This window comes from Triturus cristatus, chromosome 4_1 (assembly GCF_964204655.1).
Source record: "Triturus cristatus chromosome 4_1, aTriCri1.1, whole genome shotgun sequence".
NCBI lineage: Eukaryota > Metazoa > Chordata > Amphibia > Caudata > Salamandridae > Triturus > Triturus cristatus.
The window spans coordinates 743,214,416-743,231,127 of record NC_140585.1 but is presented as its reverse complement, the minus strand read 5'-3'; the positions used below and the strand labels follow the sequence as shown (position 1 = coordinate 743,231,127).

General features: G+C 42.1%; 1 protein-coding gene and 1 long non-coding RNA gene across 7 annotated transcripts in view; one reads left to right on the top strand and one right to left on the bottom strand.

Annotated features, from left to right (window-relative positions):
- Positions 1-16,712, bottom strand: part of LOC146855449 (stabilin-2-like) — a 1,111,419-nt gene that overhangs the window by 349,842 nt on the left and 744,865 nt on the right. The window contains exon 42 of the mRNA XM_085653245.1: positions 2,633-2,758. Coding sequence (XP_085509371.1) covers positions 2,633-2,758 — 126 coding nt within the window. The remainder of the gene's footprint in view (positions 1-2,632; positions 2,759-16,712) is intronic.
- LOC146855453 (uncharacterized) overlaps positions 1-16,712 on the top strand; it is a 140,237-nt gene that overhangs the window by 103,745 nt on the left and 19,780 nt on the right. For 3 of the 6 annotated variants that reach the window (XR_014981323.1, XR_014981322.1, XR_014981326.1), the window contains one exon: positions 14,907-15,017. This is a non-coding gene — a long non-coding RNA (uncharacterized LOC146855453). The remainder of the gene's footprint in view (positions 1-14,906; positions 15,018-16,712) is intronic. The other 3 variants (XR_014981325.1, XR_014981324.1, XR_014981327.1) reach the window with 1 other exon arrangement.

Sequence of the window (16,712 nt, the reverse complement as noted above, 5' to 3'; positions counted from 1 at the left end):
AGCAAACAATTTTACCCGCTGCACGAAGTTTAATAGTTCATCAACCTACACAATTTTGTTTTGTTTTTTTAGAAAATGGAACCTAACTTTGCATTTTACAGCACACATTTCCAGAGAAATGTGCTTAAAACCCAAAAGTATGAGACAGTTCAAATGCTTTGGGTAATACATATTAGATACCAACCTGTCCTTTTGTAAAATGCTTTAAGCATCTCTTCCACCTCTAGTGTCCTTCCAACTTAAAAGACAAATTCAATCGTGAAGGAATGTTTTCCTGATTCCGTGTTTTTATTGTTCTTCCAGAACAATACTATTGTAGCTAATATGTGTCTCGTCCTCTCAAGGTGTTCCAGCCTAGGTCTTTTCAAGGCTGTGCTCTCTACAAGTAAATTCAGTAGCATACACAAGGTACCTGTAGTCACAGAGAAGACAACGTTCTGGAATGTAGCTTCCGGTAAACCTTGATGTTCTCATCTACGCCTACCGAAAGCTATATTATTCTGTAAGAACAATAAAAACACGGAATCAGGAAGACATTCCTTCACAAATCAAGGGGCATATTATCAAGCACGGCGTTAAAATTATCGCCGCTTTAGCGGCAGAAAACTGTCGCTAAAGCAGCGATAATGGGCTTGATAATATGCCGCAGAGAATTCCAATAGAAGCCCATGTTCTGGTGTCAACATGGGCTCCTATGGGAATTCTCAATGGCATATTATCAAGCCCATTATCTCGGCTTTAGCGGTAGTTTTCTGCCGCTAAAGCGGCGATAATTTTAACGCTGTTTCTTGATAATATGACCCTATGGTCTTTTATTCATATACTTCATAACAATATTGTCTTAACCACTTTGGGAAGAACCGAATACGCATTTCTTGGAGGGCACACATCACTCCTTCACACTTATTTCAAATGAGAGGTGCAGCTGGCTCTACCCTCATATAAAGGACCCTAGATCTTCTACACCGAAAAGAAGTGCACAAAGACGGGCATTGATTGGAGGGTCTTGAGTGTGTTGGGACTTTAATGAATGCACCTATACACTAATCATGCCTTCAAATGCCAGATTTTTTATAAATTAGCTTCATTTTGTACCAAAGCATCAGCGCACCAGTGTATAAAAACACCCTGTCATCAGTTTTTCATTATTCGATACTAGACTTCTTTTACTCGTATGTGCATCGATCTGTGCATGTACTGTTTTGTAGTTTTCTGTGTGTTTTATTCACATCCAGCAAAACATACCGCTGAGGTTGCCTCTAATGATTAATGCCGCAGGTACTCGTCCTTTTTATGCACTTTATAAGCTGAGTGAAACACCACTACACATAATGCACTAATGCCGAAGGTACTCGTCCTGCTTATGCACTTTATAAGGTGAGTAAAGCCCCCCTACACATAATGCACTAATGCCGAAGGTACTGCTCCTTCATATGCACTTTATAAGGTGAGTGAAGCCCCACTACACATAATGCACAAATGCCGACTGTACTCGTCCTTCTTATGCACTTTATAAGGTGAGCGAAGCCCCACTATATTTAATGCACTAATGCCGAAGGTACTCGTCCTGCTTATGCACTTTATAAGGTGAGTGAAGTCCCACTACACATAATGCACTAATGCCCGAGGTACTCCTCCTTCATATACACTTTAGAAGGTGAGTGAAGCCCACTACATATAATGCACTAATGTCGAAGGTACTCGTTCTGCTTATGCACTTTATAAGGTGAGTGAAGCCCCACTACACATAATGCACTAATGCCGAAGGTACTCGTCCTTCACATGCACTTTATAAGGTGAGTGACGCCCCACTACACATAATGCACTAATGCCGAAGGTACTCGTCCTTCTTATGCACTTTATAAGGTGAATGAAGCCCCACTACATATAATGCACTAATGCCGAAGGTACTCATCCAGCTTATGCTCTTTATAAGGTGAGTGAAGCCCACTACATATAATGCACTAATGCCAAAGGTACTCGTCCTGCTCATGCACTTTATAAGGTGAGTGAAGCCCCACTACACATAATGCACCCGCCCTAAGTGGTCCCATGCCAGGTGTGAGGAGATTAATTAATCATGTTTATGCTGTGTGAATGGAGGGCTAAACGTCCCAACACACTGAACATGCTAACAGGTTCTTCCATCTCCTAAACAAAAAAAGTCTCATATCATCGCATTGTGTTATCCTTTAGTGGCAAACTTCGGAAAATACATTTATAATGATTTGAAAAGCAATTTATGTTTCACCTAACAATTTCAGTACATTATGGCGTTCAGGCTTGTTCTTTGCAATACTTCGTTTTTTCTTGGTTTCTATAGTCTGAATAGAGATTGTGGTTGGATACTAAATAATTTGCCACCGAGTTTCTTATTGTACAGTGAGGTGCTGTCCCTAAGTACCTCCGGCGGTGACACTTTAGTTCTACGATCAGATAAGGATAAGAAAAAAAACAAAAACACAAACATGAAACAGAGTAACAGCCATAGGAGTAGCATAGCTAAAGCATCTTTCTTCAAAAAGATTTGATAGCCTGTAAAAGTGACGTTTTTGGCTCTTGTTACACACGGTATGGTTTGGACGTGACGGTGGTTGCAAGGTGTTTGCACACATTTACGACAGACTCTTACCTAGGCACACAACTCCATCCCCTTCGTAGGCTGGGTTGCAGACACACACTCGGTTGCCAGGGGTGGTTCTCGTACATGCTGCGTAGGCTGAGCAGCCTCCGTTATTAGCTTCACAGGCATCTATCGCTGCAATAAAAAAACAATGCACAAGTTGAATGCAGCTCAAAATGCAAACTGAGATGCATCTAATGACCTCGGCCACAGGCAGCAGTACATTGGTGGAGAAGTGTGGCTCAATGGTTAGAGTGGCAGACCCTGATGCAGAGGTCTGGCCCGGACCAGGATTCAATTCCCGCCTCGGCCTCAATTTCCCCGGACCCGATAATTCTCGCCTCAGTGCCTATTTTAATCATGGGTCACACTCTGCAACTCTGGGCAATAGCTTGCTTAATCTCCACAACGGCCCCAACAGCGCTAGGATGCCTGGCTTCACCTTGGGGGTGCCCAGGAGTGGGCACTTCACAGGGAACGGCCAGGAAGGATTCCACAGTGGTATGTGCACAGCACCTGAGAGACCCTTTCGGGGGTGTGCGGAGCACTATATAAATGCACTACATTTACATTTACATTGCGTGGTACACCATTAAACACATACACAGAGCTTAGCGCAAAGGTAAACCTGTGGTGCCCAGAGGGAACAACCATTGGTGACTTAAGTGTGGGGCTCCACCAATACCTCTAATGAGGACCATCAAGCCTTGGGAATAACTGGAGCTTTACCTACTGGTGCCACTGAGGTGGCAAATCAGCTGACGTCTAGCGCTCTCAGTGTCACTGGAAGGATTGCCAGAGTGGGGTGCTGGCCTTAATGTTTTGAGAAGGCCAACTACTACTTAAAAAGCTCCTCCACACATTCAACAGCAGATTTGGGGTGTGGAGAAAAGTCTAGTGGTGGATTCTTTGCTGCCTTTTCTACAATATGTGGCTACGTATGATCTGGTAAGGTATTGTAATTTGTAGATGGTACATTTAGCATCAAAATAGATTGTATATGCAAATAAATACCAGAGAAACACCTACATGATAGGAAATGTGTTTGACTGGTGCAGAGCGAGGCCTTCATCACTTTCAAAACTTAGGGTGGTCTGTGGGGCACGTAGCGTCTCTGCATGAATAAACACTCTGCTGTAAGCCTTGAACCTCCTAGTGAACATGCTTCATCTCAGCCTCCAGGAGTGACTGGCCCACCAAGCATGTGAAATGAGTCAGGTGGTGCCAGTCAGAGATCTACAACCCAATACTAGAATGAAGGCAAGAATGTGTTTTATCATTTCTAGAATCTAATTGTGTGTAGAGTTTGGGAAGTACTAGACCTCCGCCACCCTACATAGGTGAAAGATATCAGGCCATCAAACCATTACATTGAAAGAAAAAAAAGAGCTGAGCATTAGCAAGCAGTTGATAGTTTACTAATGGTGAGGTAGTACAGAGGGACAAAGCGTCTGCTTTGCAGACTGCACAATATCTCAACAAGACGGAAAGACCAATATTTTACTGCGGCAAATCTTATAACATACAATGCACTAAAGCAACATGGAATGTTCAACATCACAAAGCTGAAACACAATACAGCTCATTTAGAGCAAAGCACTAAATCAGGAGGGGAAGCCAGATTGTGGGAATAACATGTCGACTGAGCAAACTTGACAACTGAGCAGTAAAATGACGCCTGACACAGGTACAGCAAGGTACAGCACGGTACAGCATGCTTTTCTACATGATCTCCAGATTTACCACTGGGGCTTGCAGATGATATTGAAGGTGATTTATAAAGCTCTAATGCCATTCCATCTTACCACTAATGTGGTAATCGTATAATATAAGCTGTTTTACCACTACATTGATAATGGTACAAATAATAATGTGTGGGATATCAGATCTCCATACGCATTGTGCAGCACTTTATGAAAGGGCAATATGTGCTATGCATATAAGCGATTTTATAATATATCAGGGTGTTTTTAACTTTACATAGATCAACAAATATAAACTTAATGAGCCCTATTAACAAAGAGTTTGCTGAGAGTAGGTTTGACTCCTGGTTTTCTCCTGAAATTCAGAAAAAAGCCAGGAACGAATCATGCCCAAACAGTCTTAGTTTGGTTTGGCCCACATACATCTTACTTCCTATCACGATTTAATGTAGATGGCCCAATTATACATCAGGACCTGTAGGTTTAATTCCTTGCAAGGGTGAACTTTTACGAATTCACGGAGGTGTAATGAGTACTCCTTGAAATCTACAATAGTCTCAGTTTACCAGGAGTGCTTTTGGAAAAGTTTTGTGACTACTGAATGCTCAAGCAACCCCATATGGGTTATGGCACTTAGAGTACCATTGTCCATACAAAAATGCCTTTTCAGCAATTTTGTCAATTTTTTCCTCCATAGGGATTTTTTTTTCCTAGTAGAGAAGCCCATTCACCAACACAAAGAGAATATTTAATTGTCATCTGTTTCCGTATCAGCCTGGACACAGATTTACTCCAGCACTTGATAAAAGTAAATTTCCAACTTTTTCTAGCGTTGGACCAGGTCATGAAGATGTTTCTAAATACCCACAATGTAGTGAGAATATGGGTGTGCCCCCAAACCTTCAGGACATCACACCCTGGAACACCCATGCCCCTACCCTAAGAGAAGATTTACTCGTGTGTAATTCTATATCACACTAAGGTAATGTTATAGATTTATCAATGGAAATTCACGTTCTTTAAATGTCAAAAGTGATTTTGCACTTATAAGTCTATATCAATCTGCGTGTTGATGTGTAAGTTCAATGTACATCTGCACATATGAGATTGCAACGCAATGTACCCCGTGAGTAGCTCACCTTCTTCTGTGAGCTTTGGAAACAGTTGCAAAGTTTAAATTGCATGCGCTCACTTGCGACACAATTGTATTCAGTAAAGGATTTTCAGCCCGCCCTTGCTTACCATTTGTTGGTTCCAGCTTCAATTTTCTTTGCTGCCTCCATACTGGCCAGTGCAGCCTAAACGTCAGTTCCATTGGCCTTGGTGGAGCAGGGACCAAACACAGATTAGTCAAACTTAATTGGTGCCCACCGAAGAGCAAAAAACTGCTGCTGGCCATTGTGCTCAAAACAAGAGGGAGACCCAATGAATTTACTAGGAGCTTAAGTGACTGTACATTGTAGTCTCTGGTGGGTCCAAGCCCAGGTGAAGTCTCTGTCATGCAACTTATGAACCACAACGATCAGCTTTATTGGTCCTTAACCTGCATGACAAAGAGATCACCAAGTATGATGCCTGAACCCGACCCTTTAGACAGACGGTGGAACTGAAGTTAATGGTACAAAAAAGCAACTACTCGAACGAGAAATGTCTAATCCTGCAGCTCATAAGAGCCGCCTTTTATATTTGACTGAAATACCACTTTTCTGCCTGGTTCAGTGCCATGAATGGGAGGGGGTGTGGCGTACTGGTCAAAGTTATCATTTTTTAAGGTGTGGGAACCAGGTTTGAGTCTTGGTGTTGGCTCAACATCATGGATTCTGCTCAAATCACCTCATCTACCCGTGCCTAAAACATTTAAAAAGATTGATTAGCATTTGATTATTGATCTCTGCTGCTCATCTACCTGCTTGCGCTGGAATTTGGGTACTATTTCTGAGCTATGAAGCGGTCAACGTTGACTAATTTATTTAACTTCTCCCCATACCCCTCCCTCTTTCTTCTGCGCTCCCTCACGTCCCTGTTTCTTTTTACGACTCCCATCCCCAATCTCTTTATTAGGTCGAGCCTGAACCAGTCCGCAAGCGCTGCTCTGGTGATCTGTGGTAGGTACTGTACGGTGTGAAGTCTTGCCCACATTTTTCATTGGCTTGTGTCTTAGCCCTTCGTAAATATTGGCCTCTGATTACTTAATAGGCTTTTTAGTCCCTCCTTAGTACGGCCATGCCGTCATTTGTATCTTCCCACGGCTACTGGCCCCTTTACTTGATTGTTACACAGTTCTATGTTTTTTGTTTCCTGTTGCGCTTTACTTTGTTTCCGCTGTCTGTGGCCGAGGCGCTCACCGCGCTCAAGGCCCACAAGGACCTGGGCGGTAAGCCGGCCATGCTGCCACGGATGCAGAGCCCGCCCGAGGCCCTGCGGCCTCTGCCGCCCTTCGCCCGCCTGCAGCAGTGCACCGAGAACTGCGGGATCTGGGGCATCCCGGAGGATGGCGGCCTGTGAGGCGGCCAGTGGCGGGTGCTGCTGAGGGGGGTGTCGCTGACTCTGCCCCTGTCCTGCTGGAGCCCGCACCCCGAGGATGTGTGTGGGGCCTCTGAGCCACTGCTGCAAGGCTAAGGGAGTGTTGTTCGGCGTCCCGGAGCAGATGCAGTGCCCTGGTTTAGAGCCTACGAAACTTGTACAACATCACAGAGGGGGGATTGAATTCCTTACCGCATGTGGTGTATAGTGTCTGCTCACACCAAAAAGAGGGATCGTGGCACAGTAAACCACAGGGAGAGGTAAAGGGCATGTGAAATGAGTGGGAAGAAACACTATTCACAGGTCTGGTGCGCGATCTTGTGTGTGTGATTGTGTATGTGTGTGCATATGTGCGCTTGTGTGTGTGTCCTTTTACCTATCAGTGAGCTAGTGATTTACCCGAATTGGGAGTTGTTCTCTACTTCATCTTCTTGCCTTCGCCCTCAGCCACCCCTTTTTCCTGCTCATTGCTCAAGAGTTACACAATGGATGTTTTGCACGTTAACTTCTGTCAGTAGATGAGATCTGCTGGAAGTTTACTCTTTCTTTCTATGATCGGGTTTATACCTGAACATTTTAAACGTGTCCGAGGCTGTGGTGTCCTGACCACTGGGAGTAGCAGCCAAGCCTTCCCCCGGTTAGAACCATGTTTGGGGTTTTTCACAAAACTACAAAAAATGCTGTTTTCTGGCAAGCAATATCGAGGCTGACAGCTTTGCATTCCATTTTTATTTCCATTATTTTTTCTGTTTGCTATACTTTCACTCCTTTCGTTTGCTTTTCTCCCCTGTCCGATGATTTGGCTACCCCACTTTGGGGCTGACTGGCATTAAAGATGTCCTTGTCACTGAAGCCTAAATAAAGTTAAACCTATGTTGTTCTATCTTCTTCAAAGAAGAGTACCAATTAATTAACTGCTTGTAGGGCCCGTTATTTACAGAGCTCGGAAATGGCAAAATGTTGCCAAAATCATTTAAAAAAAAAAAATAATAATACGTTATTATGAATGTCTAACAAACAAATGTTAACAAGCATTGGCATAGCCAATAGGTCTCGCTTTTGGGACCTTATAAGTATTTAGTTATGCAGCACAATATCCTTGGTGCAACAACATCAACTGTTGCATGGTTAAACACGTATAAGGTCCCAAAGGCGAGACTTATTGGCCAATGCTTGTTTTCCTTCCAGACACAACGCGTTTGAAAGTCAAATCCCAGCAGACAGTTCACTTTCAGCACACTCTTCGTTTGGCTTCCTAAGCAGTAAGAGAATACACAGAGGCACCACTAATGCGCCCAAACAATCAATCACCGGCAGTTACACCAGACACTGGTCACCAATCAAAGGTCCACCTTCTCCAAAACAAACACTGCAGGCCATGCTTCTCTTTCAGAAAGAACGCTAAGAGCAGCCTTCCTGCCTCTCAAGGGCAATCAAAGCCACTTGCTGTGCTATTGAAAAACAAACACAAAATACAAGCAGCAATTAAAAGCTCAAATGGTACCTTGCAAGCAGAGTTTCAAGTCAGGAAAATTAAACTGGTTGGAAAAAAATTGTGTGGGGTGTGATGGGCCTCGTACAACAAAAAGAAAAAAAGAAAATACAATAAAAAGTCTATGAATTGAGAAATACAACTCTGAAGGGCCACGCAGGCACATGCTTTCATTTTAGTCTTCACTAGAGAGGTGTAAAGATTCAACACTTATTGCAGCTACACAGCTTGTCGTTTTTATCACTCGCTCGTAAAAACGATCGGACAGGATAGTTTGCTCTCTGTGACTCCATGCAGTGTGTGCCAAAAAAGCACATAAAAGATTAGAAGGAATCATGTAAAAGGAGCTGCACGGGCAAAGAAAACTCGAGGACGTTTCACCACAGAGAGGCAGACACCTGGAGGGGGGAAGGGAGGGGGAAAGCTAGAGAAGGGGGCACGAGTCTGACAGGAGCCGTTGAGGGGGCGCCGGGTAGGGGGAAGATGCATGTTTGGAACAGCAATACCCGTGGGGGAGGGGGAATGGCTGAGAAACGGGGCGAACTAGGCACGAGACCTAGGGAGTAAAGAATTATTCCTCAAGAAAAATACATTGCTTTGCAGACACCAGGAAAAGGATTACACCTGTTCAGCACTAAATTTAAAACGACCCATTGCTCATTGAAGGTGGGAACAGGCATGAGTTAATTGCGTGGTTAATTATTACCTCGAGCACGAGTGTGGCTGCAGAAACGCAGGTCCTTGCAGTTCGGTCCTCGAAGGGGCTGCTCTTACCAAGGCTGGGGCGTCGCTACCAATGCTGCAGCAGGTACGATTGCACCAGGGGCCCAGAGGCCTTAGATGTTCACTGTAGCCTGACTATTAAAGAATCTAACTTTCCAAGCAGAGGTGAGGCGGGGCCATTGTCGTTGCTCACACGATTGGCCCATGGCACCCTTGCTGCGCCTATGACTGAAAGCCATTTGTGAGTCGTTGGCAAGAGGCAAGAAAGTGTCAGGTAGAAACAAGAGCAATTCTTATATTCAATTAAAAAAATAACCAGTAGATGGCAGTGTTGTCCAGGTCTTCCAATATGGGGAGAGAGTGAAGTAAAATCGTCACACGGCTCGAGCAGGCACTCTAATATAACTGCCGAAAACAAAGTTATAAAATCGTTCAAGAATTTAAGCCCACATAAAATGTAGAGTGAGATCAAATGAATAGTCCTCAATGGCGTCATGATGAAAATATCAGGAATGTAACACAGTTGTTTCTATGCGTGCAGCCAGAGAAAATAAACAAACGAGAAGGGAGGGGGGAATGCCAGCAACAGAGGAGCCCGCGAAAGTGAAAGTGATCGTGATTACGATCTACGGAGGAAAGACACATGGCGCTGCGCGCGTGCACGTTCACGTGCACTGTAGCTTTAGGCCACGGCAGCACTTTGAAAAAGCCCAGATATAAAATGTCTCTTGAGCCTTTGGCTCGCGAGCCCTAAAAAGCCAGTAGTTTAAAATAACATTGACTTAAAAGACCTATATAACTTTTAAAACAAGAATGTAATTTATAATTTTCCCCGTAAAATCAAATGTGTTAATTAAAAGAACACCCGTGTTAAAACAGACTAGCCCCATCATTACCCCACTGTCCCACCGAATGACCTTGCGAATGACTTGCCCTGCTTATTCAAGAAATCTACTTCACGACATTATTTTACCACTTTAGGCCTCTGCACACAATGTTTAATATGAATATATCCAGATAGGGTTGCTTCATCTGCACAATTAGGGCAGTTTGTGACCCTTTAGAAAAGAGACCTGAAAATGCATAAATATGGACAGAGATCTGTGAGGTGCCCTAGTATCCCGTTCCTGGACGTTCTTTCAAGCTGCCTCTTGAGTCCTTACTGATCTTTTGTGTCACTGCCTTTTCTTGGATTTGGAGATCGCTCTAAACTCCTCTGTACCCGTTTATTTGTTATATTCTTGGTGCCGTCCCTCCAATCTGTGACAATGGCTTCTACCTGTAATATAATGTCTGTGATGTGTTTTCATCTACTGTACAGTCAACTCTCAATCACGTTTGCACTCCTGGGCATGGATAGCGTTACAAAGCATATAAACACACATTATATAATAGTATTAGCCTCACCTTGTCCTATATGTGCCTGCTCTGAAAGACTTCAGTTTTTACTCAAATTATTTGAATTTGTGTTGCAAAAAAAGGGCAATGGTACTCTTTAAATTGATTGCAAGAAACCAACGGCATCCGTCAGTGCTTCTGGAAGAGGATCTAAAAGCTACTGCATAGGATTTGGAGTTAAGATAGCTTTTGGACAATGGAACTATTCATGGAAAACACTTAAACACAAAAACATTTAAATAACTTTTCTATTAAATGGTTTGCTTCATTATTGGACTCTGCGCAAACAAACACACAGAATGCCATGGCAAATGGTGATTGAGAAATGAAGGAACAGAGAGATACACCACTTGAAGAGCAGGCAGGCCACTTGTAAGACACTCTGAAAGCTATGAAATCTGTACGTTTTGTCCCTTTGTCTATAAATTGTCTGGCCTGGGGATGGGTAGATCTGCACACAGATTTGTACCTGGCGTTTGGAATTCCTGCTACTTTTTGAGCTTGCAACATCTTAGATGGGCTATCAGTAATATGGTCTTCCCCCAGCTCTTATATGTTATGTTATGGATATTTGTATAGCGCATTGCTACCCGAAGGCGTCCTAGCGCTAGCAGAGAGAAGGGGAGGTAATTGCAGCTTACTTGATGTGGGGTTTTGAAAAAAAACAAGTTTTCAGAAGTTTATGGAACGGAAGGAGATTTGGTTCTGGGCATAAGTGGATGGGAAAAGTGTTCCTAAGCTTAGCAGAGGTATAAGAAAAGGATCGACCACCACTTCTCATCCTGTTGATTTTAGGGACACGGCTAGGTAGAGACTGGATGATCGAAGGCGTCTATTTGGGCGGTAAGGGGAGATGATAGCTTGAAGGACGGGGGGGGCCTTTCTTCCAGAAAGATTTGTGGGCAATGCATAAGGACTTGAATTTTATTCTATCTGCCACCAGGAACCAGTTATAGACTTCAGAGAATCTATAGTTATGTTATGTTAATGCTCCTTCAGTAAAGCACATCATCACCATCAGTTTCACGGGGCTCTTAACTGGAAGGGGGAGACTTACCAGGTCACTAAAGCCTGGGCTGAGATTTAATCCATAAAAGGCTGCCTAAAGAGCCTGGCTTTCAAGTGCTTTCTGAATTGAATGTGGTTACTTCCCGAAGGCAAGTGTAGGGGAAAGGAATTCCAGAGTGTGGGGGCCATCACCAAAAAACTGTGTCCTCCTATTCTTGCCCTTCTGTATTTCGGAGTTAGTAGAAGATTTAGGCCATTTCAAAAGGAAGGCACAGCTCAAAGTAACAGCACCTACCACCTATTTGATCAGCAAATTGGACATTTGCAACTCTAGTCTACAGCCTCTCATTGTACCATAATTTGATCTCAAAACACGTTGGGTCCAGTTTAAGCATCTTGTGAAATAAGTGCATTAATTTAGGATACCAGTCTTGATTTAGTAGTCCTCAAGACGAAGAATTTATGGGGATACAAATTGAGATTCTAGCCATTTATAATGTTACTGTAGTGCTTTGCCCATGCTTTTACTCTTGTGAATGTTCCCCTTGTACACTAGGAAGTTCTTATCAATGGAACCGGAACTGTGAGTAAAAAAATGGCATAATTCACAACTAAACATTGATGGGTAATGATTCGCAGTGTGAAGTACATCAAGATTTTCTTTTTGCAGTGGATGTTTTTGCCACTACAAGAACAGCCACTATGTCACTTAACTATTCCACATGCTATACAGAGTGGTTCATCTGAACTGTAGCATTATCCGTGCTGTTCTGCTCGAAGAGATCCAGTGAATGCAAAGCTTTTTGTGTATATAATTGTTCCCAATTGGTAGCAGTCTTCTTGACTGTTGATGGTATGTTCTGCATCGTTTTGGAAACGTAATTCAAGAGAAGCACCTCGGAGAAGTCGACAGACTCTGATTAATACATAAAAGATTTTGATTATACGTTCCTTGTACTAAGTGGAGGGTTGATGTATCCCCTTGAGTGTGTAATGGACTACCTCTTCCTTTTTATGGATTGCTTTTTTTGAATTACGTTTCCTGTTTATTTTCAGCATCCATATGTTAATACAACGGGTAGGAAGGATTGGGTATTTGCACATGTATGTATTTATGTATATATTTTTTGTGTGTTTTGTGGTATAGAACAGAAAAATAGACTCTTTGATAACTATTTTTGGAGTCAGTATTGAATTAGTATCAAAGAAAGAAATTGTTGAGATTGAGGAGTCAGTGATAGGGACTAATTTGTTTTTTTCCCCATAGAATTATATCTGTATTTGTTCCTCTGCATCACTGTTCGTTTTCAGAGTTTATTCCTTGCCCGGATGCAGTAGGAATACCAGGGCAAACCCTCATTTTTTACAAGAGGAAATCTGCACCCAGACATGCTTGGAATCTTGCAAGTGCAGATTTTTTAGTTTGTTCCCCACGAATCAAGCCCAGAATGTCTGCTAGTTTAAGAATATTGTAATTGTGGGGGGCGTGGCTTGGAGCCCGGCAGGCATGGCGACGATCCGCTGAGGCTCCCGAACCGAGGCGGACGAAACGCGCATAAAATGACTCGCGCCCGAAGCTTTTTGTAGCGGAATCAACATTGGAATGCTGTCTCCCTTCATGGCGCCCTCCCAGACACTTGTGCGGTAACCTAATCTGTTCTTTCCTCAATTTAATCGTGTCTGGAGGGTAGCGCTGATGGCCGCCATTTTGTTTTTACCGCGACGCGAGTGCTTTTACTCCTCTTAGAAGCGGCAACTTTTTTCTGCATCACTTCTCTTCTTCGCTTCCCTCCTGCTCAAGAAACACAGCCATCTCCATCAGCAGCAATCTGTTAATATGGGGTGACCCAGTTTCCTCTTATTTTCTTTTTATCATTGCCATTGAGGTAATGTTGAGGTACTGTGGTTTCTGCCGCCATTTTGTCTTCAGCTTACGGAGGATTGTTTTTCTTCTCAACATCACCAAGAGGCATGCTAATTTTATTTCTACAGCACTAGGAAGTCCTGCAAATATTTATGTTTGGCGCTTACTGTTTCTGCATTTTTAATTAAGGGCTTAGATAACATGCTCTACCCTTTTTTGTGAAGAGGCATACATTGGCTACATCTTCTCCAAAATTCCCAACAACTTTTGAATTGTTTCTTCTCTTCTTTTTTCTTCTTCTCAACATTCTTTTTGAAGCAGCTGTTACACAGTTTATTCTTTGGTCCTCCTAGCTCGTTCTCTTACACATCAATATCATTTATGCCTTCAGGACTTTAGCTGTTGCAGGTTGATGGGCAGAACGAAAGGTAATTTTTCTGTGCGCCCGAAACCAAAGCGTATTTTTATTAAGAACTCAAAGGTTTTTTCTGAGTTGTCTCGTTTGGAAAGTTTGGTTGATCTCCATACAGATTATTGTACCACTGCTATGGAGCCTGCACAGTTACCTACAGGAAAGTCCAATGTTAAGCGCCTGAAAAAAGACCCCCCTTCACCGCCTAAATCGGCTCCCCCAGTCTCAATGGAGCTTTTACTTCAGGAAATAAGAGTCCTAAGACCCTTTGTAGAAGAAACACACGCTAAATTGCAGTTCCTCTCAGATAATTGGACACAGCTGGATACCAGACTTACGACAGAAGAGCAGAATGTTTTATCTTTTCAGGATACTACCAAATGCGTTACCTCCTTAAATTCTCAAGTTTCAACGCTACAAAAACAAGTTGAGGACCTTGAAAATCGGAATAGGAGGAATAACCTACACATTTTTAATCTAGCAGGGGGAATTGAAGGTACGGATCCCATCGCTTTCTTCAAATCCTTTCTCCCCAAGATTCTTCATCTACCAGAAGGCTCTTCATTGAATATACAGCGTGCTCACAGGCTGGGTCGTATCTCCACTAACTCCACACCTTCACAGAGACCGAGAGGCGTCATCTTGTATTTCTTGGAGTATACCGATCTACTAAAAGTTTTGACAGCTGCTCGGGCTCTTAAAAAAATTTCTTGGTTTGGTGCCAGGTTTTTTGCGCAAGATTACTCAAGAGCTACTGTTTCAAGGCGTAAAGCCTTTCTCGACATGAGACCAGCCCTTCGTTCTATGGGTGCCAGATATGGACTTTTTCATCCATGCCTTTTCAAAGTCACCTATAACAATAAAACTATTTCCTATGAGGATCCAGTGCGCTTGCAAAGCTTCATCAATGCGAACAAGACGGATCTTATGGATTCTTCTAGACCATCCTCTTCACATGTTACCTGATTGACCCTTAACTCTAATTCAAGTTGTTATTTTCTCACTGATTGCAGGATTTTTGCTGTTATGTATTCTTACTGGTTATGCATTCTAGTTTTGCCTTGAGGATGTTACGTGATGCTACACAATTTCATCTTTTTCATGTTTTGTCTTATCATATAATTTATTCCTCACATCTTCTCTCTCATTTACTTCCACAGTTGCGTTTATTTTTGGCATGTTTCCTCTTCGGTTTGGTCCGGTTCTCATTGGCCGTCTCGTCTGCTTCATGTGGTTACACCTACCCCTACCTTCTTCTTCCCTTAGAGTAGGTATGTTGTTCGTTTTGTCTTTAGTTTTTGTTTTACCTTGCAGCTTCTCTTTTTATTTAAAGCTTTGGTTGTCTGTATTTTCTTCATTCTTGCTGTTCCTCTTCTCTTAACAATTCTTTTTTATTTGCATATTTCTGATTTTCTTTTCATCAACACTTTCTTACTATATAATTGTCAACTTTGTTTATTTTTTTTTTAATGTTTTGCATCAACCCTGTTTCTGGTCTCCATTACGTACACCTTTTATTATTTTGTGGCTTGAGTCCTATCTCTCTCATTACCGTTCTGTATTTTATTCATGCATTATCATATTTGTTTGTTTTGCATTGGACTTTCAATATGATGCCATGTGTCATTATTTTAGCTCCATTTTTATGTCACTAAAATTAATTTCTTGGAACGTTAAGGGGTTAAACTCTCCAATTAAGAGGCAAAGGGTTATATCTCATATTGCCAAACTAAACTCTGATATTGCTTTCCTTCAAGAAACCCATCTTAAGGAAGATGAATCCTTGAAATTAACAAAAGGTTGGGTTGGGGAAGTTTTCTTTTCTCAAGGAGATGGTAAACGAAATGGAATTGCGATTTTATGTCGTAAGTCCATTCCAGTTACATTTATATCACAGAATTCAGATACGGAAGGCAGATGGTTAATTGTCCAATTGTTATTGGAGGGTGTTCCAATTTCTTTTCTCAATGTCTATGCCCCTAATGGAGGAGAAACGTCCTTTTGGCCTGCTTTAGCTAAGCAGATTTCTCATTGCAATGAGGATAATTTTATTTTAGCAGGTGACTGTAATCAAGTGCTTGACCCTTTTTAGACAGAAATTCCAAAGTGTCTCATGTTCCCAATAGATCCCATAAATCCTTTGTTCACATTATTACTCAACATAAACTTATTGATGCTTGGCGCCTTTGCAATCCAGTCACCAGAGAATATACTTTGTATTCCCCAGCCCATCAGACTCAGTCAAGGATTGACTATATATTTGTCTCCCATAATATTTCACAATCCCTTTCGTATGCTGATGTAGGTCCCATCCTTATTTCTGATCATGCCCCTGTCTCAATTGGTTTGGAGATACTGCCCAAAGCTAATACCCCCAGAAGATGGCGATTTAATAACAGCCTCCTTTTAGATCCAAAATTTACAGCCTCCTTTAACGCATTTTGTAACGAATATTTTTCGGTGAACCAAGATGAGTCCTTGTCTTTTTCTATTCTTTGGGATGCTTTTAAAGCTTCTGCTAGGGACTTTATTATTGGTTATGTTGCAAAGAAGCAGAGAATTGCGCGTCAATTCACTAATGATCTTCTCAGTGACATTAAGAAACTGGAGCACTCTTACTATGTTTCACAGACACAAGAAAATCTAATGGCTCTCATAAAGGCTAAATTCCAATTTAACAAAAGATCAACTGACGTTGCCTCTTTATATCTTCTAAAGTCTAGTGCAAAATTTTATGGTGGCAAAAATAAGGCTGGGAAAATATTAGCTAATTATTTAAAAGTTAAATATTGAGTCTGTTTATGACAATCAATCTGTTTCAAAATTTAAGCACACTGAGATTTGACATGAATTCTCTCTCTTTTATAAATCATTATACACCTTCGAAATGCAGCCATCGGATAACTCACTGTAACAGTTTTTCTCAACTATTCATTATCCTCAACGTGATTCACTAGATTTGTCTT